Here is a 27,503-nt window from a genome sequence, read left to right as displayed (position 1 = left end):
CCTCTCCCCCTCTTGTCTCCCACTCCCTTCGTTGCATGTTTTGTGTGTCTGTGCATTTTTTTCATGTTCATTGTGTTAGCTCTTACAAGACCCTCGGATCTGCATACAAAAAAATAATAATAATAATCCGGCCCATCAGTGGGATACAAAACTTAAAATATTCAGCCTTGCAGAGGTGTGCGCCCTACCAAGTACCCAGTGCCATTGTAGATCTAAAAGGGATGTTTGCCCCAAATCCATGTGATGGTGAAAACGCTGCTTCTTTCAAAGTGTTTCTTTGCCAAATCGTGCAAATCTTGCGTTCCTGTGTCCGCATGCCTCCTGCCGGCTGTAGCTCGTTGAGCTCGTAGCTTAAATGATTGTGTGATTAAATGTTGTAGCTGATACGGCTCGCATGATCTGATTTGACCTTAATGGACCGACCTACTGCTGAGAAGCTGTCTGTAACAGTATCACGCTCCGATTTAAGCACATTGAAGTTGAGCTGAAATGAAATCCAATTTGACGATGTTCTTATTTATCACCCCGTTGAGTTCTCCAAGTCAGACTTGTCAAATCACAAGTGGCTGTTGCCCGTTGCAGATTTGGGGCGATGTTGAAATTGACATCCATTGACCATTATCAATTGGTGGAGAGAAACAGAGAGCGAATGTGAATGTTGTACTCTGTGTTGGTGAGCCGTTGCGAATCGTTACAGGTGATGGATGCACTGTTGACCGGGACAGCCTGTAGCCATTTTATTTTTAAGAGAGGCCCTTTAGGTGGACGACGCTGGGTTAATTGAGAAACGTGTGGGTTCTTGGGAATTGTACCTGAGTGGGTTTCATGATTGTGGCATCTGCTGTGGAAGCCAATTATGTTTTTTTTTTATTTTATGTTCTTACTTTGTTGAGCAGATGGGAATTTATACCTCCTGTGGTCGGAGCTTTGCTCTGGGCTAATCCGACATTGAAGATACGCAAGTGATGCATTCTGCAATATGGATTCGCATTGTCAATATTATTGTCCCCCGTCGCACCACGGAGCGAAAGGGGGACTATGGTTTTCCCCTCCATCGTGTGTGCGTGCGTCCTTGCGTAAGCGAAGGACCAAATTCTAATTTGGTGTGTGGGTGCAACTAGGCATATGGAAGAACCCTATTGAAAATTAGGTCGCCATGTCAAAAGCCAAGATGGCCACCGCCATGTATGTCTGACGCCATGTATGTCTGAACCTTGTGAGCGGAATATCTTGAAAAATAAGTGAAGTACCAACTTCTAATCTGGTGTGTGGGTGTATCTCGGCATTTAAGGAAGAACGCCATTGAAAATTGGGTCGCCACGTCAAAATCCAAGATGGCCGCCACCATCTATATATATATAAAAGTGTGTGTGTGTGTGTGTGTGTGTGTGTGTGTGTGTGTGTGTGTGTGTGTGTGTGTGTGTGTGTGTGTGTGTGTGTGTGTGTGTGTGTGATGTTACCGATAGACTCCTAAACGGAGAGGCTTACGTGCTTGATATTTAACATGGCCATTGAGCGTGGGACGAACATGGCCGAACTCAAAATATTTGACGATCCATATTTTTTATTCATATTTACCTCAGCGCACAGAATCGACGGAATCAGAGCAGGTGGGCGCTGATTCGCTCAGAGCGATCACGTGATGACGCTATGAACGATATGACGCTATGAAAAAAAAAATCGCTATGACTGCTATGACGCTATGAAAAAAAAAATCGCTATGACGCTATGAACGATATGATGCTATGAACGCTATGACGCTATGAAAAAAAAATCGCTATGACGCTATGAAACGCTATGACGCTATGAAAAAAAAATCGGTCGCTTTGCCAAGGGGCTCGCTCCCCCCCCCCCCCCCTCCCGTACCCCTCCCCTTCCCCGCCCGGCAATGCCGGGTACTTCTGCTAGTATATATATATTGTTACGGTTTTTAGAACCTTCACTAGTAAATTTTAGTAAATGTTTCCCTTATAAATGATCCCCTGTAAATATCCCCATCAATTGGCTTTGTTAAAGATCACACCCTAGTTAGTCCAGGTACAACACGTAGCGAACCATAGGACCTCTCTGTAGTTATTTCATTATTGTGTGTTTCAGTTAAGGATCTGTTCCCAATAGTTGAATCTGCGTTGCATTAATCAAATAAGATAGGCCCCATTCCGTCCATTTTGCTCTCTCCAAATTGTGATACTTCGCTTGCCAGCCGCGTTCGCTGCCGTTGCATTGGGCTGTTTTTGCTGGCACCACGCCGCCATAAGCCATGCGGTCAAGCCGAGGAAGAAGGAGGCGGAGCCACCAGAACAAGGTGTGGCACGTCGACTCTTCAGCAGAGGTGGAGTCAGCGAGCCCTTGCCGGCCAACCAGCACCGAGATGAGCCAACCAGTAGGCGTGTCATCAGAGCCGGCGGCTTGATTTCTAGACGGACAATAAAAGCGGCTGCGAGGGACTGCTTGGACAGTTGAGTGAGAAGATGAGTGAGGGAGTTGAGGGAGAAGACGTGATCCGGCAGATGAGTGAGGTACCCGACGAGGATGCGGAGCATTGTAAGGAGGAGAGTGGGTCCGTTTGACGGCGACAATCCCACTCTTTCTTCGCATTGTCCGACCGTGTGAGATACGAGACCAGAAGCTGCCGCTGGCTGTTCACTTCCGGCCCGTAGCGTGGACCTGGAGCGGACCTCAATGCTGTGCCTCTGCCCGGACCTTCCAGCCCTGCTGTCCCACCTGGACCTTCTCCCTCTTCCAGTCATTCCTGCCTGCTATTCCCCTTTTGTGTAAGTCTGTCTGTTTGTCCTGGGGTATAATATAAGACTGTTTAAGGCTGCCCTGTGTCCTGCTTCTTCTTCTTCGTCCTGTATATTACTTTCGTTTCCTCTTCCTTTGGTTTTGGTGTACATAATTAATAAATGTCTGTTATTTCTTACCTTTGGTTTCTTCTTTCCCCCGATCGCTTTTGTCCTGTCTCCAATTGAGTACCTCTGGCACGATTTGGCCAACGTGCAGAATCGGGTTAGTCAATTGCTAACGGCTCGAATCGCGGATTACTAAACCGCTCGGCAAATACCATCTTGTCCGTGGTTCGAGCGGTACTTGTCTCCCTGCTTTACGGAGGGATTGGTAAAGGTATTCGGGAGAACACCTGGACCAATAACCCTGACCAATCTCACCCCGCGGAGGAGCGTTATAAGTACCAGGACTAGAGACGGCCAGCTTAACAGGCCAATGGGATTACCCCCCCTTGCTAAGGGGAGTGCCGTCTCTGAGATCCGTAACAATATGTCTGAACCTTGTCAGCGAAATATGTTGAAAAATAAACGAACTACTAACTTCTAATCTGGTGTGGGTGTTTACACGCATAAGGAAGCACGCTATTGAAAATTGGGTCGCCACATCAAAATCCAAGATGGCCGCCTTGCGTCTTCCACTTTGTCAACTCTCATCACTTCAACGACGGGGGACCTAGGCGTAACGCTTGTTAGCCTTGTTTTGCTTTTATTTGCATTGTGTGGGGGCCGACAGGATGGCTTGGACTCATGGAGGTATGTGCGTTTGCTTTTGAGCTATATATGTTCGAAGCTCAACCTAACTATAAGTTGTCGCCCTGGTGTTCCTCATGCCAGGCGATACATCGGTGTGTGCTGCATTCATCGAATAAAGATCCCACAGTCTTTTATGAAAAGTAGACGAGTTATCATTGATACTGTGGCCAAATGTAGACGTATCCGACAAACACCTAGCCACCCATCGTGTCCGAGCCGCACGGCCCGGCCAAACCACCCTGCCTAACCAAATTGATGATTATTGTGATTCACAATGGGTAGACATGCCAGGATGAATCTATTTCATACAAATCTAGCCACAAGGTGTGCAGGTTTGACTTGCCTTATGACAATTGCACCGTTTTTTGTTTGTTGCCATTTCCTGCAGCCTGTCGTAGGAATCGTTTTGCCATTGTCTGTGCGGGAGAAGTTGAAGAGCAAGAAGGAGACTGCAGGTAATGGTTTCGTATTTTTATTTTTATTTTCCCCATCATTGGAATATTGCGAGACGTATCGGTCCTTATCATTCTCTGGATTACACCATTTTGAGGTGCAAACGCTGTCCCTGCAGAGTGAGAATGTTAGCCTTTTTTACCCAGGGTGATGTTCAAAACTTCCGAAAAGGTAGAAATATTCCAAAGCTTCTTTGAGTTTCATCCAACCAGTCAGAGCGCTACCGAGTCGAGTCGTATTTGGTGTTCGCTCTCGACTACGACAAAGGCAGGATATAATTGAACACAAACCTCGCCATGTTTGTTCTTCCTAATGAAAGACTCCCAACGCTGGGATCCAAAGTTCAGTTCATTATTTGTCTGTTGTCTACCAATGTCCTTGTAATTGATTTTAAAGTGCATTGATGCTTCTTATCGTCATTACCCGACGTGCAATGTACATAGTGTGTTAAAAAAGTATCCGACCTTTATTTTTCGTGCGTAAAAAAAAGAGAAGCTAGGGAGGCGTTGATTGGTGCACGTATGTAGGTGATCCTAATGCACACGCGTGAATTTTTTCCCACCTGCAGAAGCTGTCATTCGACGGCAGACCGCCGATGAGTGAGGACATGTAAGTGAGCGCCGTCGGATTTTCGTTTTTGACAAAATGACGGAAAAACTTGAACAACGCTACTGCATCAAATTTTGTGTTTTTTGGCCTCGGGGATGTTGGATGCTTCCATTGTGATGACTGCAACTTGGTTTCTGGGTCGTACCCATAAACCCAGGACTCATCGCCAGTGATCACTGTGTTGAGGAAGCTGGGATCGCTGTTCACGGTCTCCAGCATGTCCTGTGCGATCTCCAAACGGAGTTGCTTCTGCTCAATCGTTAGCAGCTTTGGTACGAACTTCGCTGAGATTCTCCTGAAGCCCAAATCCTCCTTCATAATGGAATGAACGGTGTTGAATCTTGCGGATCGTTTCCACTTGGGAATCGCCAAGCTTTACACAAAATTTGATGCAGTAGCGTTGTTCAAGTTTTTCCGTCCTTTTGTCAAAAACGAAAATCCGACGGCGCTCACTTACATGTCCTCACTCATCGGCGGTCTGCCGTCGAATGACAGCTTCTGCAGGTGGGAAAAAATTCAGGCGTGTGCATTAGGATCGCCTACATACGTGCACCAATCAACGCCTCCCTAGCTTCTTTTTTTTACGCACGAAAAATAAAGGTCGGATCCTTTTTGAACACAGTAATGTACGCACATCAGAGGAAGAAAACAGTATGACGCAGAAGACCATTCTTTGACCGCAATGAGTTGAGGAAGGTCACAAAAATGTGGCAACATGGTCGGAGGGACCCCCAGTTAACAGGAAAACATCCCTGTTAATATTGCATTGGGATTTAATCACGATTGTCAGAGGTTTGTTCTCCCATTTATGATCCCATTTGAATGTTTGCGTTTTAATCTAAAACCAGGACAGTCAAAGGCACATGTTCCATGAATCATTGATGTGGAAGAGTGTGGCTATGCAACCTAGACAAACCTCTGCAGTCGTCCGTCTTCGAGGGGTCGGGCGCCGCAATCTTCACCTCCTTGTTAAATGAACCTGTTGGCATGTGTGCGTCTTTATGCGTGAAAAGCATTCACCATGGGATCCGTGTCATCCTTCCGTACATGGATTTGATGAAGGCTGTGATCATTTCGCATTACATTCGTCCCTTGTGACCGAAAATATTACGTCATTCTTGATAACAGCGATATCTGTACCACTGATAACGTCATGTGATGGTTTGCCGCAAGCTTAACTGTGGTTGCAGTAGTCTGTTAAAGAAACGGCCTGGTCTTTCATGATTGATCACCCGCTTTATTATCCCAACATTGTTGCTGTCACAGGATGGATTTGGGTTTCACCCGAGTTTCACTTTATACACCATAAAGCTTTTTAATGGTGTTTTTTATATACAGTGTCAAGGCTCATGGATTAGCTCGAACGCAATGGATCGGGACGTAATAGAACGAAAAGAACAGTAGAAAGGGAGGGGAAGGGAACACAGCATTAGCAGGGTTAAGGGACAATAAGAGGAGACTTGGGGAAGAACGAGAGCAAGGGAGGACATTAGTAGGAAGAATGAGAGCAAGGGAGGACATTGGTAGGAAGAATGAGAGCCAGGGAGGACATTGGTAGGAAGAATGAGAGCAAGCAGGGACATTGGTAGGAAGAATGAGAGCAAGGGAGGACATTGGTAGGAAGAATGAGAGCAAGGGAGGACATTGGTAGGAAGAATGAGAGCAAGGGGGGACATTGGTAGGAAGAATGAGAGCAAGGGGGGGGGGGACATTGGTAGGAAGAATGAGAGCAAGGGGGGACATTGGTAGGAAGAATAAGAGCAAGGGAGGACATTGGTAGGAAGAATGAGAGCAAGGGGGCGACATTGGTCGGAAGAATGAGAGCAAGGGGGGGACATTGGTAGAAATAATGAGAGCAAGGGGGGACATTGGTTGGAAGAATGAGAGCACGGGGGGGGGGGACATTGGTAGGAAGAATGAGAGCAAGGGGGGGGGGACATTGGTCGGAAGAATGAGAGCAAGGGGGAACATTGGTCGGAAGAATGAGAGCAAGGGAGGACATTGGTAGGAAGAATGAGAGAAAGGGAGGACATTGGTAGGAAGAATGAGAGCAAGGGGAGGACATTGTTCGGAAGAATGAGAGCAAGGGGAGGACATTGTTCGGAAGAATGAGAGCAAGGGGGGACATTGGTAGAAATAATGAGCAAGGGGGGACATTGGTTGGAAGAATGAGAGCAAGAGGGGACATTGGTAGGAAGAATGAGAGCAAGGGAGGACATTGGTCAGAAGAATGAGAGCAAGGGAGGACATTGGTCAGAAGAATGAGAGTAAGGGAGGACATTGGTAGGAAGAATGAGAGCAAGAGGGGACATTGGTAGGAAGAATGAGAGCAAGGGAGGACATTGGTCAGAAGAATGAGAGTAAGGGAGGACATTGGTAGGACGAATGAGAGCAAGGGAGGACATTGGCAGGAAGAATTAGAGCAAGGGAGGACGTTGGTCAGAAGAATGAGAGTAAGGGAGGACATTGGTAGGAAGAATGAGAGCAAGGGAGGACATTTGTAGGAAGAATGAGAGCAAGGGAGGACATTGGCAGGAAGAAATAGAGCAAGGGAGGACGTTGGTCAGAAGAATGAGAGCAAGGGAGGACATTGGTAGGAAGAATGAGAGCAAGGGAGGACATTGGTAGGAAGAATGAGAGCAAGGTAGGACATTGGCAGGAAGAATTAGAGCAAGGAAGGACATTGGCAGGAAGAATGAGAGCAAGGGGGGACATTGGTGGGAAGAATGAGAGCAAGGGAGGACATTGGCAGGAAGAATTAGAGCAAGGAAGGACATTGGCAGGAAGAATGAGAGCAAGGGGGGACATTGGTGGGAAGAATGAGAGCAAGCGAGGACATTGGTAGGAAGAATGAGAGCAAGCGAGGACATTGGTAGGAAGAATGAGAGCAAGGGAGGACATTGGCAGGAAGAATTAGAGCAAGGAAGGACATTGGCAGGAAGAATGAGAGCAAGGGGGGACATTGGTGGGAAGAATGAGAGCAAGGGAGGACATTGGCAGGAAGAATTAGAGCAAGGAAGGACATTGGCAGGAAGAATGAGAGCAAGGGGGGACATTGGTGGGAAGAATGAGAGCAAGGGAGGACATTGGCAGGAAGAATGAGAGCAAGGAAAGACATTGGCAGGAAGAATGAGAGCAAGGGGGGACATTGGTGGGAAGAATGAGAGCAAGCGAGGACATTGGTAGGAAGAATGAGAGCAAGCGAGGACATTGGTAGGAAGAATGAGAGCAAGGGAGGACATTGGCAGGAAGAATGAGAGCAAGGGGGGACATTGGTGGGAAGAATGAGAGCAAGGGAGGACATTGGTGGGAAGAATGAGAGCAAGGGGGGGACATTGGTAGGAAGAATGAGAGCAAGGGAGGACATTGGTAGGAAGAATGAGAGCAAGGGAGGACATTGGTAGGAAGAATGAGAGCAAGGGGGGACATTGGTAGGAAGATTGAGAGCAAGCGGGGACATTGGTAGGAATAATGAGAGCAAGCGAGGACATTGGTAGGAAGAATGAGAGCAAGTGAGGACATTGGTCGGAAGAATTAGAGCAAGGGTGGGGGACATTGGTTGGAAGAATGAGAGCAAGCGAGGACATTGGTCGGAAGAATGAGAGCAAGCGAGGACATTGGTAGGAAGAATGAGAGCAAGTGAGGACATTGGTAGGAAGAATGAGAGCAAGCGAGGACATTGGTAGGAAGAATGAGAGCAAGGGAGGACATTGGTAAGAAGAATGAGAGCAAGCGAGGACATTGGTAGGAAGAATGAGAGCAAGCGAGGACATTGGTAGGAAGAATGAGAGCAAGCGAGGACATTGGTAGGAAGAATGAGAGCAAGCGAGGACATTGGTAGGAAGAATGAGAGCAAGCGAGGACATTGGTAGGAAGAATGAGAGCAAGCGAGGACATTGGTAGGAAGAATGAGAGCAAGCGAGGACATTGGTAGGAAGAATGAGAGCAAGCGAGGACATTGGTAGGAAGAATGAGAGCAAGCGAGGACATTGGTAGGAAGAATGAGAGCAAGCGAGGACATTGGTAGGAAGAATGAGAGCAAGCGAGGACATTGGTAGGAAGAATGAGAGCAAGCGAGGACATTGGTAGGAAGAATGAGAGCAAGCGAGGACATTGGTAGGAAGAATGAGAGCAAGCGAGGACATTGGTAGGAAGAATGAGAGCAAGCGAGGACATTGGTAGGAAGAATGAGAGCAAGCGAGGACATTGGTAGGAAGAATGAGAGCAAGCGAGGACATTGGTCGGAAGAATGAGAGCAAGCGAGGACATTGGTCGGAAGAATGAGAGCAAGCGAGGACATTGGTAGGAAGAATGAGAGCAAGCGAGGACATTGGTCGGAAGAATGAGAGCAAGCGAGGACATTGGTAGGAAGAATGAGAGCAAGGGGAGGACATTGTTCGGAAGAATGAGAGCAAGGGGAGGACATTGTTCGGAAGAATGAGAGCAAGGGGGGACATTGGTAGAAATAATGAGCAAGGGGGGACATTGGTTGGAAGAATGAGAGCAAGAGGGGACATTGGTAGGAAGAATGAGAGCAAGGGAGGACATTGGTCAGAAGAATGAGAGTAAGGGAGGACATTGGTAGGAAGAATGAGAGCAAGAGGGGACATTGGTAGGAAGAATGAGAGCAAGGGAGGACATTGGTCAGAAGAATGAGAGTAAGGGAGGACATTGGTAGGACGAATGAGAGCAAGGGAGGACATTGGCAGGAAGAATTAGAGCAAGGGAGGACGTTGGTCAGAAGAATGAGAGTAAGGGAGGACATTGGTAGGAAGAATGAGAGCAAGGGAGGACATTTGTAGGAAGAATGAGAGCAAGGGAGGACATTGGCAGGAAGAAATAGAGCAAGGGAGGACGTTGGTCAGAAGAATGAGAGCAAGGGAGGACATTGGTAGGAAGAATGAGAGCAAGGGAGGACATTGGTAGGAAGAATGAGAGCAAGGTAGGACATTGGCAGGAAGAATTAGAGCAAGGAAGGACATTGGCAGGAAGAATGAGAGCAAGGGGGGACATTGGTGGGAAGAATGAGAGCAAGGGAGGACATTGGCAGGAAGAATTAGAGCAAGGAAGGACATTGGCAGGAAGAATGAGAGCAAGGGGGGACATTGGTGGGAAGAATGAGAGCAAGCGAGGACATTGGTAGGAAGAATGAGAGCAAGCGAGGACATTGGTAGGAAGAATGAGAGCAAGGGAGGACATTGGCAGGAAGAATTAGAGCAAGGAAGGACATTGGCAGGAAGAATGAGAGCAAGGGGGGACATTGGTGGGAAGAATGAGAGCAAGGGAGGACATTGGCAGGAAGAATTAGAGCAAGGAAGGACATTGGCAGGAAGAATGAGAGCAAGGGGGGACATTGGTGGGAAGAATGAGAGCAAGGGAGGACATTGGCAGGAAGAATGAGAGCAAGGAAAGACATTGGCAGGAAGAATGAGAGCAAGGGGGGACATTGGTGGGAAGAATGAGAGCAAGCGAGGACATTGGTAGGAAGAATGAGAGCAAGCGAGGACATTGGTAGGAAGAATGAGAGCAAGGGAGGACATTGGCAGGAAGAATGAGAGCAAGGGGGGACATTGGTGGGAAGAATGAGAGCAAGGGAGGACATTGGTGGGAAGAATGAGAGCAAGGGGGGGACATTGGTAGGAAGAATGAGAGCAAGGGAGGACATTGGTAGGAAGAATGAGAGCAAGGGAGGACATTGGTAGGAAGAATGAGAGCAAGGGGGGACATTGGTAGGAAGATTGAGAGCAAGCGGGGACATTGGTAGGAATAATGAGAGCAAGCGAGGACATTGGTAGGAAGAATGAGAGCAAGTGAGGACATTGGTCGGAAGAATTAGAGCAAGGGTGGGGGACATTGGTTGGAAGAATGAGAGCAAGCGAGGACATTGGTCGGAAGAATGAGAGCAAGCGAGGACATTGGTAGGAAGAATGAGAGCAAGTGAGGACATTGGTAGGAAGAATGAGAGCAAGCGAGGACATTGGTAGGAAGAATGAGAGCAAGGGAGGACATTGGTAAGAAGAATGAGAGCAAGCGAGGACATTGGTAGGAAGAATGAGAGCAAGTGAGGACATTGGTAGGAAGAATGAGAGCAAGCGAGGACATTGGTAGGAAGAATGAGAGCAAGGGAGGACATTGGTAAGAAGAATGAGAGCAAGCGAGGACATTGGTAGGAAGAATGAGAGCAAGCGAGGACATTGGTAGGAAGAATGAGAGCAAGCGAGGACATTGGTAGGAAGAATGAGAGCAAGCGAGGACATTGGTAGGAAGAATGAGAGCAAGCGAGGACATTGGTAGGAAGAATGAGAGCAAGCGAGGACATTGGTAGGAAGAATGAGAGCAAGCGAGGACATTGGTAGGAAGAATGAGAGCAAGCGAGGACATTGGTAGGAAGAATGAGAGCAAGCGAGGACATTGGTAGGAAGAATGAGAGCAAGCGAGGACATTGGTAGGAAGAATGAGAGCAAGCGAGGACATTGGTAGGAAGAATGAGAGCAAGCGAGGACATTGGTAGGAAGAATGAGAGCAAGCGAGGACATTGGTAGGAAGAATGAGAGCAAGCGAGGACATTGGTAGGAAGAATGAGAGCAAGCGAGGACATTGGTAGGAAGAATGAGAGCAAGCGAGGACATTGGTCGGAAGAATGAGAGCAAGCGAGGACATTGGTCGGAAGAATGAGAGCAAGTGAGGACATTGGTAGGAAGAATGAGAGCAAGCGAGGACATTGGTCGGAAGAATGAGAGCAAGTGAGGACATTGGTATGAAGAATGAGAGCAAGCGAGGACATTGGTCGGAAGAATGAGAGCAATTGAGGACATTGGTAGGAAGAATGAGAGCAAGTGAGGACATTGGTAGGAAGAATGAGAGCAAGGGAGGACATTGGTGGGAAGAATGAGAGCAAGTCAATTGCATAAGTGGAAAGAAAAACTCGAAACCCTGAAAGAGTTGGGCTTGAGGGGGTGGGGTTAAATGGAGTCGAAAAGATCATGGTTTTGGATGGGGAATGATCTGAGATTGTGGTGAACAGCTGTCTTGAATCCCTGGAGGGAACAATGGGATTGAAGAGACTGAGGACGTTGGTTCCACAAGTGTGAAAAAAAGATCAAATGAGTGGAAGTGAGCAGTAAATCTGGATTTGACGAGTTTCCCCAGAATAGATTTCCTGGTAGATCGTGTGCACACTGTGGAATTATCGGTGTTTAGAGCACAGGGGAGAGGGTGTAATATCAGAAAGGATGTACGAGAAGACAGACGCCACCAACCTCTCTGTGATGTGGCCCAGACACTCGGCTTCAACACGGGAGATTCCAATGATTTGGAAGGCCTTGTTTTGCACGCTCCTTTCACCCTGTTGCGGTAAGTAGCCATCCACATATTCTTATTAGGTCCACAAAATGAGAAAGGGGTGGTAAGAAAAAGTTTGGCAAGTGATGAAGATTGGAAAGAAAGGGGAAAGGAGGTTTGGAGGAGATCTAGTAAGGGCATGGAAAGGCCATCAACAGTCGACAGCTAATTGTGGACTGGTGTCGCATGAAGGCCTGGCAGGTAGACGACTTCCTCCTGAACGTCGTTTGTAAGCCAGCTGGGTTTGTTTTCATAATTTGGTGACACTGGAATCGCACTCGGTAGAGCGCACACCTCCGCCAGGCTGAACATTATACATTTTGTATCCCACTGATGGGCCTGGATCCTTATCTGGACCTCAACCAAAATTTAATCGGCTTGTTCTTGTCATCTACCAATCTCATCCACCTAATTTTGTCATAACTTGTCCACAACTTTTTAAGATTGTGTGTGTGTGTGTGTGTGTGTGTGTGTGTGTGTGTGTGTGTGTGTGTGTGTGTGTGTGTGTGTGTGTGTGTGTGTGTGTGTGTGTGTGTGTGTGTGTGTGTGTGTGTGTGTGTGTGTGTGTGTGTGTGTGTGTGTGTGTGTGTGTGTGTGTGTGTGTGTGTGTGTGTGTGTGTGTGTGTGTGTGTGTGTGTGTGTGTGTGTACACAGACTTGGCATTTAATATGGAATATTTTTTTTGTGGGGGTGAACTTACTTTTCAAGATGACTTAGAACCAAAAGTTCATTGGAATTATGTTGAAATTATTCTAGATTTTGTTAATGTGACCTTCAAAAGAAACAAAAACCACATTTGACATTTCGAAGCAAATAAATTGATCCTTGAAAGTGATGTAAACTGATATCGAACTCAATTCATGGACAGTACTGTGTTAAACTTCTGTACGTTTTCCAGAAGTATCTTTATTTTGCACATTAGCCAAAAAAAATTTCAACAAGACCTAAATTATGACTGGGATTACGGACAGTAAAATTACAGTTCAGTACTTCGTGTAACCCCCACGAGCATTCAGGAGAGCATGTACACGTTGAGGCATGCTGTTCATGAGATTTGCCAAGGTTTGGACAGGAATCGCTTGCCATGCAGTGACAATAGTCTGCTGCAATTCACGCACAGAGGTCGGCTGCTGGTCCAAGTTGTCGATTTGACGCGTTAATTCTGCCCACAAGTTCTCTATCAGATTCATATCCGGGGACATGGCAGGCCACTCCATATGCTCTACACCACGGTCAGCAAGAAAGTGTTGGATCATGCGAGCACGATGAGGCTGTGCATTGTCATCTTGGAAGATAAAGTTTCCTCGAAAGGCTGCACGAGCAAATGGAAGCAATGTTTCTTCCAGAATGACCCTGTACTTGAACTGGTTCAGGTTTCCATTCAGAACAACCAGGTCAGTTTTGCCCCCTGCATGAAAAGCAGCCCAAACGGTCACCCCACCACCTCCAGCTTGGACTCTTGGCACTATACAATCTTCGTTGTGGGCTTCATGCACTTGTATGCGCACTCGGACGCGGCCATCTTGACGATACACCAGAAATCTAGACTCGTCACTTAAGGTCACGTGATTCCAGTGTCCTGACTGCCATTGACGGTGCTCTCTGGCCCACTGCAATCGGCGTTGGCTGTGTTGTCTGGTCAGGCGTGGCTTTCTCAGCGGACGCCTGGCACAATAGCCTGCTTGAACCAGTCGTTGGTTGACTAGCCTTCTGGATACAGGCACATTTGTCAGTTGCTGCCACTCAGCCCTAAGCCGATTAGCTGACTTAGTATGGCCATTGCAGACTAACCGGTGCAGCTGGCGATCATCTCTCCTTGTGGTTCTGTGGGGACGTCCTGGCCTCGCTATTGGAGAAGGGACACCCCTCTGAGCATTTCGTTTCAGGATCTTTGACACCTGACCTTGAGTGATGCCATACTGCTGAACAATAGCATGCTGTTTCATGCCAGAATTTCGTAAAGCCACCACTCCATGACAAACAGCATTGTCAAGTTGACGGACCATCTCCAGAGGAAGTCGCAATAACTTTTGTAGACTTGCAGCAGTTGTTTTCCACTAATACAGAACGCAACAACCCTTATATACCCGATTGTGAAGCCAATCGTCAAATGCACCTGTCCTTACATTTTGTCACGCCACATGTGATATAATCCTGTTATTGACTTCTTGCTGCGAAAGACAATCAGTGACATGGTTCTTTCAACAAAGACATCACCGAAGGGTAAAATAAACTCACCAGATTGATATACTGAGTTCAGAAAGTAAACCCAAGTTAAGAAAAAAAAATATATTCCATATTAAATGCCAAGTCTGTGTATATATATATATATATATATATATATATAAACGACATGGTCAAAAGTATGCGGACATGCCTTCTAATTGGTGGATTCGACTTTCAGCCACACCCATTGCTGACAGGTATATACAGACTTGGCATTTAATATGGAATATTTTTTTTTCTTGACTTGGGTTTACTTTCTTAACTCAGTATATCAATCTGGTGAGTTTCTTTTACACTTTGGTGATTTATTTGTTAAAAGAACCTTGTCACTGATTGTCTGTCGCAGCAAGAAGTCAACAACAGGATTATATCACAGGTAGCGTGGCAAAATGTACGGACAGGTACATTTGACGATTGGCTTCACAATCGGGTATATAAGGGTTGTTGCGTTCTGTATTAGTGGAAAACAACTGCTGCACGTCTCCAAAAGTTATTGCTGCTTCCTCTGGAGATTGTCCGTCAACTCAACAATGCTGTTTGTCATGGAGTGGTGGCTTTACGAAATTCTGGCATGAAACAGCGTGCTATTGCTCGGCAGTATGGCATCACTCAAGGTCAGCTGTCAAAGATCCTGAAACTAAATGCTCAGAGGGGTGTCCCTACTCCAATACCGAGGCCAGGACGTCCCCGCAGAACCACAAGGAGGGATGATCGCCAGCTGCACCGGTTAGTCCGCAATGGCCATACCGAGTCAGCTAATCGGCTTAGGGCTGAGTGGCAGCAACTGACAAATGTGCCTGTATCCAGAAGGCTAGTCAACCAATGACTGGTTCAAGCAGGCTATCGTGCCAGGCGTCCCCTGAGAAAGCCACGCCTGACCAGACAACACCACCAGCGCTGATTGCAGTGGGCCAGAGAGCACCGTCAATGGCAGCCAGGACACTGGAATCACGTGATCTTCAGTGACGAGTCTAGATTTCTGGTCTATCGTCAAGATGGCCACGTCCGAGTGCGCAGACAAGTGCATGAAGCCAACAACAAAGATTGTATTGTGCCAAGAGTCCAAGCTGGAGGTGGTGGGGTGACCGTTTGGGCTGCTTTTCATGCAAGGGGCAAAACTGACCTGGTTGTTCTGAATGGAAACCTGAACCAGTTCAAGTACAGGGCCATTCTGGAAGAAACATTGCTTCCATTTGCTCGTGCAGCCTTTTGAGGAAACTTTGTCTTCCAAGATGACAATGCACGGCCTCATCGTGCTCGCATGATCCAACACTTTCTTGCTGACCGTGGTGTGGAGCATATGGAGTGGCCTGCCATGTCCCCGGATATGAATCTGATAGAGAACTTGTGGGCAGAATTAACGTGTCAAATCGACCACTTGGACCAGCAACCGACCTCTGTGCGCGAATTGCAGCAGGCTATTGTCACTGCATGGCAAGCGATTCCTGTCCAAACCTTGGCAAATCTCATAAACAGCATGCCTCAACGTGTACGTGCTCTCCTGAATGCTCGTGGGGGTTACACGAAGTACTGAACTGTAATTTTACTGTCCGTAATCCCAGTCGTAATTTAACTTTTGTTTTTGTTAAAAAATTTTTTGGCTAATGTGCAAAATAAAGAGATACTTCTGGAAAACGTACAGAAGTTTAACACAGTACTGTCCTTGAATTGAGTTCGATATCAGTTTACATCACTTTCAAGGATCAATTTATTTGTTTCGAAATGTCAAATGTGGTTTTTGTTTCTTTTAAAGGTCACATTAACAAAATCTAGAATAATTTCAACATAATTCCAATGAACTTTTGGTTCTAAGTCATCTTGAAAAGTAAGTTCACCCCCACAAAAAAAATATTCCATATTAAATGCCAAGTCTGTATAATCAAGCACACAGCCGTGCAATCTCCATAGACAAACATTGGCAGTAGAATGGGCTGTACTGAAGAGCTTGATGGCTTTCAACGTGGCACCGTCATCGAATGCCACCTTTCCAACAAGTCAGTTTGTCAAATTTCTGCCCTGCTTGAGCTGCCCCGGTCAACTGCAAGTGCTGTTACTGTGAACTGGAAACTTCTAGCAGCAATAACAGCTCAGCCGTGAAGTGGTAGGCCACACAAGCTCACAGAACGGGGCCTCCGAGTGCTGAGGCACGTAGCGCGTAAATATCGTCTGTCCTTGGTTGCAACACTCACCGAGTTCGAAACTGCCTCTGAAAGCAACGTCGGCACAACAACTGTTCATCAGTAGCTTTATGAAATGGGTTTCGATGGCCGAGCAGCCGCACACAAGCCTAAGATCACCATGCGCAATTCCAAGCGTCGGCTGGTGTGGTGTAAAGCTCGCCGCCATTGGACTCTGGAGCAGTGGAAATGCGTTCTCTGGAGTGATGAATCATACTTCACCAATTGGCAGTCCGACGGACGAAACTGGGTTTGGCAGATGCCAGGAGAAGGCTACCTGCCTGAATGCATAGTGCTAACTGTAAAGTTTGGGGGAGGTGGAATAATGGTCTGGAGCTGTTTTTCATGGTTCGGGCAGTATGGCTTGAAGGATTGTCTCTTCGGTCCAACAGTCGAGGGAAACTCGCCTTCTTCTTGAGTGAGTGTGCTTGTGTATTTTTTGTTTATCCTTGTAGCATCATCCCACATGATTTCAGGAGAAATGTGAGGTTTGTAATGGGCCCAACCCACATACCGATTTCAATGTCGACTTCCTCTGGTAGGACACTCACTCATAGACACTTTAAGCAGCCAGACAGTCACACAGGGCGACGCGTTAGCCTTATTTTCCCGCCAGAATGGCAAATCTCCTTTGGAGTCGCGCACAAAACCGAGGCAGCGCCTCCACAGGAAGGAAATCCTCGGAGTAGTTTTCTCAGCGAAATTGTTCTTTCAATAAGGAAGGATATGGAAAGCGAACAAGTCCTCTCCATTTGGTTTCGTGCAGACATGTGCACAATGCATCTGTGCAGCACTTTGATGTAAGAATAGCATCTCGTGTTCAAGAAAACCTTGTTGAGTTAATGGATCGTTCATCTGTGAACTTGTCGGATTTATTCCAAACCATGGTGGGCATTGACTGAAGGTATTAGGGAGGGATGCAAATGCAGTAAAACCTCTATGATAGAGTGTTGACCTTTCTGCTAATTTGACTTGGAATGAAGCTCCCAAACTGTCAATCTGTTCGCACAATGCAAAGCGTGATTAAGGTGCATTCTTCTGAAGTTTTTGACAGTGCTGCACTTTTGGATTTGCATTAGAATTGTGTGCGCCCTTACCCTCACACACGTGACAATGCAGCACTGCATGCTGTATACGCCTGTTAAGAATTGCTTCAAAGGCATTGAGATTCTCTGCAGTGGTTGGCTCGAAGGCCTGACATAAACTCAGCTGAACCGCTCTGGGATATCTGAAAATGCTGCCAGAGGGCCAGGATCAACAGCACGTTCCACCACTGAAGCATCACTTGGACGGTAGCAAGAATGGCGAGGTGTTATGCCCGTATATCCTTCACATGTGTATGGCGCTTCTTATTATTATTTAGTATGCAGCACATGGCTGCGGGAAGGATCGTTACTGGGCGTGTGACTGTCGCTGATGCAGAGCCCCCTGTAGGTTAGAACAGAAAATTTGTAATTTGTTTGTGGTGGGGGCATTCACTCGCCCAGTCTTCACAGTAGTTTAAGGTCCATCCGAGGGCTGGCACACACACACTGATGAATTGCCCTGCCTGCGAAACACCGGGATGAGAGTTTATAGCAGTGTCGGGATTTGAAACCAGGCGTTTCTCTGCCAGAGAGACGATAAAGCATGCAGTTCTACACATGTCGAGTCCTCAAACGGAGGTTTGCATAACTTGCTGTCATTCTGGGAAGACCAAAAAAAGTTCTTGCACTCAGATGGAAAGCCTCTAACGCTGTGGTTTCATTCAACATAGGCCAAATTTCTAAAATCCTCAATTTTCATCCAATTGACTTGAAATTTGAAGAGGATTTGCATATATGGTCACTGAATTCAACCACAAATTATATTTAGGTAAACATAGGCCAAAAGGTCAACATAGGCCGAATTTCTAAAATCACCAATTTTCATTTGATTGACTTGAAATTCTAAGAGGATTTGCATATAGTCACTGAATTCAACCACCAACTATTTTTTGAGGTCAACATAGGCCAGAAGGTCAACATAGGCCAAGTTTTAAAATCCTAAGTTTTCATCCGATTGACTTTGAGAATTGAACAGCATTTGCACATTGAGTCACTAAATAGGGAAACTAACTATTTTTGAGGTCTAAAGGTCAAAGGTCAACTCAAGGTCAACCTTCCAAAATCAGCATTTTTCATCTGAAAAATCGTCACTTATCTTCCTTTTGACCCGAGCTTGGATCAAGATTGTCATTTTAAATCTTGATGAAATGGACAATTTGCTGTATCGATGGAATTTTTTTTCCTTGGGTTTGGGAGGTGGATTTTGCAAGTATCGTGCTCTGCATGACATCTTCTTGTTTGTCCGCACATAATCGATATGATTTACTCTGCAACCGTTGGTCCGATTGATAGGAAATTTTCGCCATAGGTGCAACTCCACCTGTAGAACCTTCTAATGATATTTATGACGTCATAGGTCACGTGGTATAGCCGCCATCTTTGAAAACCCCAAAAAGATTGCACCTCTATATCTCCAAAAGCGCTGCATAGAAAATTGAGACATGGCTCATTGTAAAGAACTCTATGGGGCATAAGATGTTAATGATGACATCATAGGTGCTTCCATTATGACTTCATAATAATTATGACGTCATATGACATAATTGGACAAGTACAAAACTTCATCCGATCAAGATGAAATTTCTTGAGTGTCATCTCAAATTCGTCATCATAAATTCGTGGAGAAAAAAATAATAATGATGTCATCGGTCACGTGGTTCGGCCGCCATATTTGTTTTAACACAAAGCCCTTAAAAACCACTGAAAACACGTCCTGGTGATTAACTCAACAAGGTTTGCAATCTCTGATTGCTCTTTCTAGTTATTTATGTGGCTCAACTTGGAAGCGAAACTTTATTGCCTCCACCACTAAAGGTGGACGGAGGTTGTGTTTTCACCCAAGTTTTGTCTTTGTGAGCAGGATATCTCAAAAAGTTATGGACAGACTCGGATGAAACTTGGTGGACAGGTTGGGAGTGTGACAAGTACGAATTGATTAGGTTTTGGTGAAGATCCGGATCTGGGAATTGATTAGGTTTTGGTGAAGATCCGGATCTGGATATGAATGAATATGAATGAATGAATGAATGATCGTTTTAAGGCCATTTTCCCCGCTAGAGCAGGGGTTAGCCTTGCGGGCCCCATGACAATCATGGTTCCCTGTTTGAGGCAATGTTTTTATGGCCGGATGCCCTTCCTGGCACCAACCCTTGGTCGCCTCTTACGATGCGCAGGGATACGGTGTACCTATTCTAAACCGGGGTACACACCGGGATCATTCATCCCAGCAAGCTGGTACTCGATTTGCCGACCTCGGAAGGATGACAGGCTGAGTCAACCCCCCTGGTGTTAATTCAGCGATTGACCAGGTCAGGTTCACTATGTCAATAAATTATATTTCGTTCAAAATCATGGTAGATTAACAAACCTATACATTTTTGGAAAGGTTATAGCATAAGGAAACTAAAAATCAATGTTTACATTTGGAGAGATACCTGTATGGCGGCCATTTTGGATTTTCATGGCTAAATGTTAATGGAAATAAATGTTAGCTCTTTCACGAGCCTCGATTCAGTATACAAAAAAAAACAAAAAAAAAAACAAAAAAAAAAAACTGTAAAATACATATTTTGTTCTATTTCTGCCTCTAATTACCCTAAAAACTTTTTAAAATATACTAAACCTATATTTTCAGGGACAAGGAATCCAATGAAAGTATCAAATTAGTGCTATGGGGAATGGTAAGACACGAATCAAAGGTTTTGAATTACAAAATACTGTCTTTATATTCGCGATAAGTTGCATAATCAAATACATGTTATCATTTTGTACAGGCAGTTAATAACATCAAAATGTGTCACAATAATTCATATCACCAAACATACACAGGCAGTCAGCAAAATCATATATACACATGCAGTCAGTATAACTTCACATCTACACAGGCAGTCAATGACAAAATATACACAGGCAGTCAATGGCATCAAACATACACGATTACAGAATATGCCATTTAGAGTTCGTCATCACTGTCTTGTGTGTCGTATCCGACAATATAGTCCGCATCGTTTTCACAGTCCGTTCCACACAAGCAAAGGTCGGTCAAATTGATTGGCAAGTCGAATGGTCGATCGAATTCGATGAATCGAATCGAATCGATCAAAGTGGTCGAATGGTCGAATGGTCGATCGAAGCAATTGGTCGAATGGAATTGGTCGATTGGTCGAATCGAATTGGTCGGAATTGGCAAATGTAAACATTGATTTTCAGATTTTCCATGTAATAACGATTCCAAAAATGTATAGGTTTGCTAATCTACCATGATTTTGAACGAAAAAACATAGTGAACCTGACTAAGGATTCGAACCCAGGATCTTAGGATCCCAAGCCGGCACCCTAACCGCTAAGATCCTAAGCCAAGATCCGGATCTGGATACTTGGAAAAAAATTTTTTTAAATTATGTACACCACTGCAGGTGGACCGAGGTTGTTTTCACCCCTCTTTTGCTTGCAAAATCGAAGATTTTTTTTTTTCAAGTATATTGGTTGGTCATGTGCGTTATTCAGTCTGTCTGTATTTGTGTGTCAATTGCCTGCAGGTCACTTATTTTAGGGATTTCGCGAAGATTTAGATTTTGTGCTATGCACGACATATTTCTTGTTTGTTTGTCTGTCATTCGCCCAGAGGTCACAATTCCAAACCAATCTTCATGAAACTTTATTAAGTAGTAGAGGTTGTCACAACTGAGTCGGTCTATTGATTTTGAGGTCAAAGGTCATCTTGAGGTCAAATTTCTAAAATTTTCATTTTTCATCTGATTGACTTGAAAGTTGAACAGGATTTGCATGTTGAGTCACTGAATTGGGAAACCAACTATTTGCGAGGTCAAAAGGTCAAAGGTCAACTCGGGGTCAAAATTCTAAAATCACCAATTTTCATCTGAAAATCTTCAATTTTCATCCGATTAACCTGAAAGTTAAACAACAATTACGTAGTGCATCGCTGAATTTGGAAAACAACCGTTTTGAGGTCAAAAGGTCAAATCAAGATCAAACTTCTAAAATCATCAATTTTCATCTGAAAAATAATTAATTTTCATCCGATTGACCTGAGGTTTGATTAGATCAATTTAAACCTTAAAGTCAATTCTAATCTTCATGAAATGGGCAATTTGATGTGTCCATGGCAACCTTTTGGGAGGGGGTTGGATTTTGCAAGTATCGTGCTCTGCATGACGTGTTTCTTGTCTTCTTCTCTGTTTGTCTGGTTGTGAACAGGATATATCAAAAGTTGTGGACGGATTCGGGCGAAATTTGGTGGAGAGGTAGTGTTTGTGACACGGACGAAATGATAGGATTTTGGTGAAGATCTGGATTCGAGATTATTTTTTTTAATCTCCAAGTGTTTCTTCACTATTGAGGGAAAGGACCAAAAACGATATATAACATGATATCTCAAAACGTTGCGGACTACTTATAACAAAACTAGGTTGATGAGTTTGTTAGGTAACAAGAACAAGTTGATTCTATTTTGGTTCAGGTCCGAATCCAGTTTTGTCCAATCGGTAGGATACAAAATGCAAACTGTTCAGCCTGGCGGAGGTGTGCTCTCTACCAAGTATCGTTCTCGTTCTTAATGTTATCTCTTTGTATGACTTTATTCGTTATTCTTTAAGATTGTGATGATACTATTGTTTGTCTTTCATTCCAACCCACCAGTGAATCATGCCTCTTAACCGATGAGCAGTTGGTAAATGGGTAAGGCTGCTCAAACTGTTATTAGTTTTTTTTTAATCTGAATTTTTGTTCCTTTTTTATTCTGCTGAAAATTCTTTTTTGAATCACCAATCACACCTGGATGCATCTCCGGTGCCACCTGTCATTGACGATGTTCCAATTTCAGCGAATCAAAATGTGATCTGCTAACACATCTATCTGGGGTACAAAATAAGATTTTTCACACGTTTAAGCTTTCACTTCTTTCTTGATTTAATCTCTCTAAAATGTAGTTCCTTGAAATCTACTAACTTGAGCAAATTATTCATTACTCCTGTCATATTTCTGAGATTTCTTTTCTCGCACGTCATACAATGATGCTTTTCTCAAATGACATCTGCTAGGTGTGATCGCCGATCACCTTCTCTTGGAGCCCGATGGAGGCCTGGCCCTGGGCAAAGGTCTGAGCAAGCGAAAGCTAAGCCCATTATTTATTTATTTATTTTTGTTATTGACTCGTTTGGCTGAAAAAGCAGTGGAAGGATTCAATATTGCGACAAATAGCTGTATCTGGCATGGTCATAATTAAATGCAGAGGTAGAAATCAATGGTGGCTCAAGGATCATTCTGAGGATGTTTAATCATCTGTTATTCTTTAGAAGAGACAAATAATTAATTTCAAAATGATCTGATACATTAACCGCACACGGACATATGGGTGTGTGCGTACACACACACACACACACACACACACACACACACACACACACACACACACACACACACACACACACACACACACACACACACACACACACACACACACACACACACACATGCACACACACACACACACACTGCAAGCAAAACTGATGCTTCACAAACACATTTCTCGTGGTGTTTGTTTGTTTCTTTGTTCTTTCTTGCTTGTGGTGTCAATGGTTTTGGAAAAATTATTTTACTTGTAAAATGGCACCATTATGTTTGACTTTTAATCACATCAAAAAAAAAAACTTTTCCGAGAAGGTGTGATTTCAATCCAAAATAAATTATTTTAAAATAAGATTGTTTTGAAAGTTGTATTGAATTCATTTTTTAAAATAAATATTTTATATAAAATAAATATAATTATAAGGACCTCCCTGCAAGTCCAAAAGCACCGCAGGTCTTCCCTGAGTTCGCACAAGCACCGCAGGTCCTTCCTGAGGGCGCACAAGCACCGCAGGTCCTTCCTGAGGGCGCACAAGCACCGCAGGTCCTTCCTGAGGGCGCACAAGCACCGCAGGTCCTTCCTGAGGGCGAACAAGCAACGCAGGTCCTCCCTGAGGGTGCACAAGCACCGCAGGTCCTCCCTGAGGGTGCACAAGCACCGCAGGTCCTCCCTGAGGGTGCACAAGCACCGCAGGTCCTCCCTGAGGGTGCACAAGCACCGCAGGTCCTCCCTGAGGGCCCACAAGTGCCGTGGGTCCTAATCATGAGGCCCTATTTTTGTTTCATCAGTCATTATAATTGCGCGTCCTCATGACACAATCGTGTATCCTAATTAGAATCGCGCATTTCTTTGTCAATCAAATTTTGTATAAAATTTTGTCTATAAAATCTAAGCACATGAAAGAGCAAGATGACCAGCAGTAAGGGGCAATAAACAAAGTAGGCCAGTGGGGCAACACACTGAGTCAAGGAAAGGGGTGAGCAAATGTAGGAGCAGAGAGGAGTGTGTGGAAACAAAAACCTGTGAGTATGAGGGGAGAAAAGATCACACCTTGGGTGAAATTTTAATTTGATAATTTGCAACTTTTGGTTTGTTTTTATTTTTAAATGAGGATCAAAATGAAAGTCTACCTCCCATGTTAACTCGTTACATGTAAAACTTAAATAGCAGTTTGATCCAGTGAGGGTCGTAGGTCACTCTCCGTATAGCTCGATCAATTGCATTAACCTCGGGTGCGTTATTTTCCCAAGCAATACCTGTTTGCAGGGGAATTAGCACAGCCTTGGCCGCTCATACCCGATCGGTTTGAGACATGAGGTTAAAAAAACAAAAAAAACAATTGACAGGCCACACGGAATGCTTTCTTTTCCACCATAGATTCTCCACCATTTTCCACCATTATCTTGCCTGTCTATATTATCAGGAGGTGGTACACACAAACAGGTAATCTGCTGTGCCATCCGAAGTTGTTTTTCTCGGGAAGAGGAGCACGCAAAGTGCTCTTTGGAAAGGATTTTCTATTTCCTGTTTCCGACTTTTTTTTTTTTTCAACCTTTCATTTATTAATCGACCGTCCTTGGAGCAAAAGTGCAATATTTTTTAAATAATTATCATGCGCCTTCTTACTTGTTGTCAGATTTGATTAATGTCACTGAATTATGCAAATCGGTTCACATCGTATAAGCTTCCCAATAATCCAAGGATGACGTGCAACCATTTTTCCAATTATGCGTCTCGCAGATCACGCAAGCGGGGATTTTTGATTGCCCAATCGTACTCCACCAGAATGCCGCGCGATTTGATGTATGAGGTGGTGACCCGACACCCTCTTCTTGTCGTCGCGCAGGTTCTCTGACACGATCCTGGCCACCATTTTGGCCCCCAAGTCAGAACTTTGTGGCAAGAAGTTTGAGCTGAAGGTGGACGATGTGAGATTTGTAGGCCATGCCACCCTACTGCAGCATGAGAATTCGTCACAGGTATCGCAGAAGCCACCTCGGATAGATTTCGGCCTTGGAATGAGAGCCCTGTGGGAAATTCAGTTACTGTTGATGAAGGAAACGAAACCATAGCTTGAGTGATATTTGTTGTGATTGTTTTATAATGAAGAAAAGAAGTGCAGCCATTCTTTGACTAAGTGTTGGAGATGGTAAGGGTGATTTGCAAACAGTGAAATCTTTCCTCGAACAATCGGCTGCCTCAACAGCGGCCTTTGTCTTTCCTTGTACATTTTGTGACTTTTCCAACTGCACAGGCCTGCAAAGCTGACCCTTCTCCAAAGCGCGAGGTGCCAACAATGATTTTGTTCAACGTCGTGTTTGCCCTGCGGGTGAGTTTTTGGATGATTTTGTGCGAGTCTGTCATTTCTTTTTAAACTCGTAGAAGCTCTTCTTGATTAAATGTCACCTTGATTCCATGAATTCGGTTTTCGCATCTTCGCTTCCTGTTGGACCTTCAAATTTTGTCTGCTTCAACTTGTGTGTCGTCGTGTGCATCTTAGACTGTGAATGAATAAGCATCGTACGTAATATATATTCCGCGTTGAGAAGGCAAGCTAACATTTTGAACTCGTGACGTTCGGTGATTATTGACATGCATCGCCGGAAACGTCACAATAATTGTGCTGGAATGTCGCTCCATTTGTTTCCAGAACCATGTTCTTCTTCCCCATTTTTATGCCCGTCCTTTTTTTAATAAACGGGGGGGGGGGGGGGGTTTGTAATTGGCTCCGTCCGTCTGTCCGTCTGTTTGTCCATCCATCTATTACGTTATGTCCTCCTAAATGGATGGGCAAAAATTCGCCAAACTTGGTAGTCATGATCATCACATGGCACAAAGGTACAAGAGCAGTATCATTTTTGGCCCTGCCCCCTCAGGTGAGGTCAACAGGTCAAGTCCCAAAAAATGCAATTACGGGCGCATTTTCTAACATTATTAAATGAAACTTTGTGTATGCAATCAATATTGGCGGACGCATAAAATACATGACGCTTTTTAAAATGACCACGGGGGTCATTTTTAAAAGGTCAAGGGGTCAAAACGGATTTTTTGTTTACTCAAAATATGTATGATTTTGGGTCCTTCCTGGTGGAACTTTTTGCCATCTTTCCACCTTGCTTTAGGTGGGAATAAGTGGGGATTTGTGATGGCGCGCCATCGATTTCGCTCTCGTATTTATTTGTTTTTTTTGCACAACCAGCAGTAACCCCTGATGGGCTCCATTCATGAAAATGATACTGACAATTGCATTCAGCAATCATTGGAGTCTGTGTTTTGTCATTCTGTCATTTTACATTCATTCTGTCATTTATTTATTTTTTGGAAGCATTCCTTTGTTCACAGACATTGTTTGATGCAATTTTATTTCTCAGCCCTTGATTACTAAGGCAATGCTGTGTCTCTACATTGGCCCTTGGTCTCGTACTTTAACTAGAACGGCACGCGGTAGAGCGCATACCTTTGCCGGACTGAACAGTTTACGTTCTGTATCCCACTGATAGGCCGGATCTGGATTTGGACCTGAACCAAAATCTAATCGACTAGTTCTTGTCACCTAACTGACTCATCCACCAAGTTTAGTCATAACTCGTCCATAACTTTTTTAAATATCATGTTGTATATATCGCTTTTCATCCGATCTCTCAATGGTGAAGAATCACTTTAAAATTAAATAATTCTCGTATCCGAATCCATATTAAGATCTGCATCAAAATCGAATCGATTCGTCCTTGTCACACACCCAACCTCTTCACCAAGTTTCGTCCTAATCCATCCATAATTTTTTTTAAATATCATGTTATATGTCGGTTTTGGCCCTATCCCGCAATGGTGAAGAAACGCTTTAAAAAATTCCACAAGCCGGATCCAGGTCTTCACCAAAATCTAATAATTTCGTCCTTGTCACATACACTACCTCTTCCAAATTTCATCCAAATCAGTCCACAACCTTTTTGAGATATGTTGTTCACAGACAAACAAATAGACAGGGGTGAAAACACAACACAGGGGTAAACAGGTCACAGGGGTGACAAGGGTGAAAGCATCCGCTTCCGGTCTTGCCGGCGAGGTTACGTTTTTTCGAAGCTGTCCACACTCCATGCTATCAAAGTTAAGTAATTGTTCCCATTTGTATTTTCGTCAAAACTGTATTTATTTTATGGTGTGTGTACCTACAGTGGGTCCCTAGGAAAATTATCGGTGTAAATCTTTCATACCTGCATAGAAAATCGTGTTAATTCGTGTCGTGGCTTTTGAGGGGTTGTACCGTGTCCGACCTTGAGGCTTTGTTTTTCTCTCAGCAGTCCGTCGTTTGTGCTCCAATAACTTTCATTCTCTTTTTCCTAGTGTTTTCACCCCATAACCTACTTCCTTGTTTAAAATCTCAACTCAAAAAAAAAACAGAACCAAAAAAACATTTCCTTCTCTGTTCTTATTCATTGTTCTTATTCGTTTATTCGTTGTTCTTATTCGTTCGTTCGTTCTTCGACCACGTGTTTCTCCCCCATTTCCCCAGATAGTTTTCACTGTTAAACTTTAAAATGTTTAAACTTTCCCCTGAAGTACTGTATTCTGTCGTATATTATAACACCTTTTTCTTATTCTTTCAAAGGTTGCTTTCGAATTGCTCACCAAATTATCTGCCATGATCTTTCCTGGGAAAACCACATTTCAAATCTGGCCTCCAAAGCCAGTCGCCGACTGGGCA

At 44.6% G+C, this 27,503-nt stretch overlaps 1 protein-coding gene across 3 annotated transcripts in view; it reads left to right on the top strand.

Annotated features, from left to right (window-relative positions):
* The window catches only part of NPRL3 (NPR3 like, GATOR1 complex subunit), an 87,201-nt gene that overhangs the window by 12,472 nt on the left and 47,226 nt on the right, over positions 1–27,503 (top strand). The window contains exons 3-7 of one of the 3 annotated variants that reach the window (XM_068117700.2): positions 3,928–3,994; positions 22,090–22,128; positions 22,491–22,547; positions 24,645–24,777; positions 25,053–25,127. In XM_068117700.2, the coding sequence (XP_067973801.2) occupies positions 3,928–3,994; positions 22,090–22,128; positions 22,491–22,547; positions 24,645–24,777; positions 25,053–25,127 (371 nt within the window). The remainder of the gene's footprint in view (positions 1–3,927; positions 3,995–22,089; positions 22,129–22,490; positions 22,548–24,644; positions 24,778–25,052; positions 25,128–27,503) is intronic. The other 2 variants (XM_068117701.2, XM_068117702.2) reach the window with 2 other exon arrangements.

The sequence above is a fragment of the Myxine glutinosa genome, chromosome 5, assembly GCF_964187855.1.
Source record: "Myxine glutinosa chromosome 5, kmMyxGlut1.1, whole genome shotgun sequence".
In the NCBI taxonomy this organism is placed as follows: Eukaryota; Metazoa; Chordata; class Myxini; order Myxiniformes; family Myxinidae; genus Myxine; species Myxine glutinosa.
Note: the sequence above shows the minus strand (reverse complement) of the source record. Positions and strands in the feature narration are given on the sequence as shown.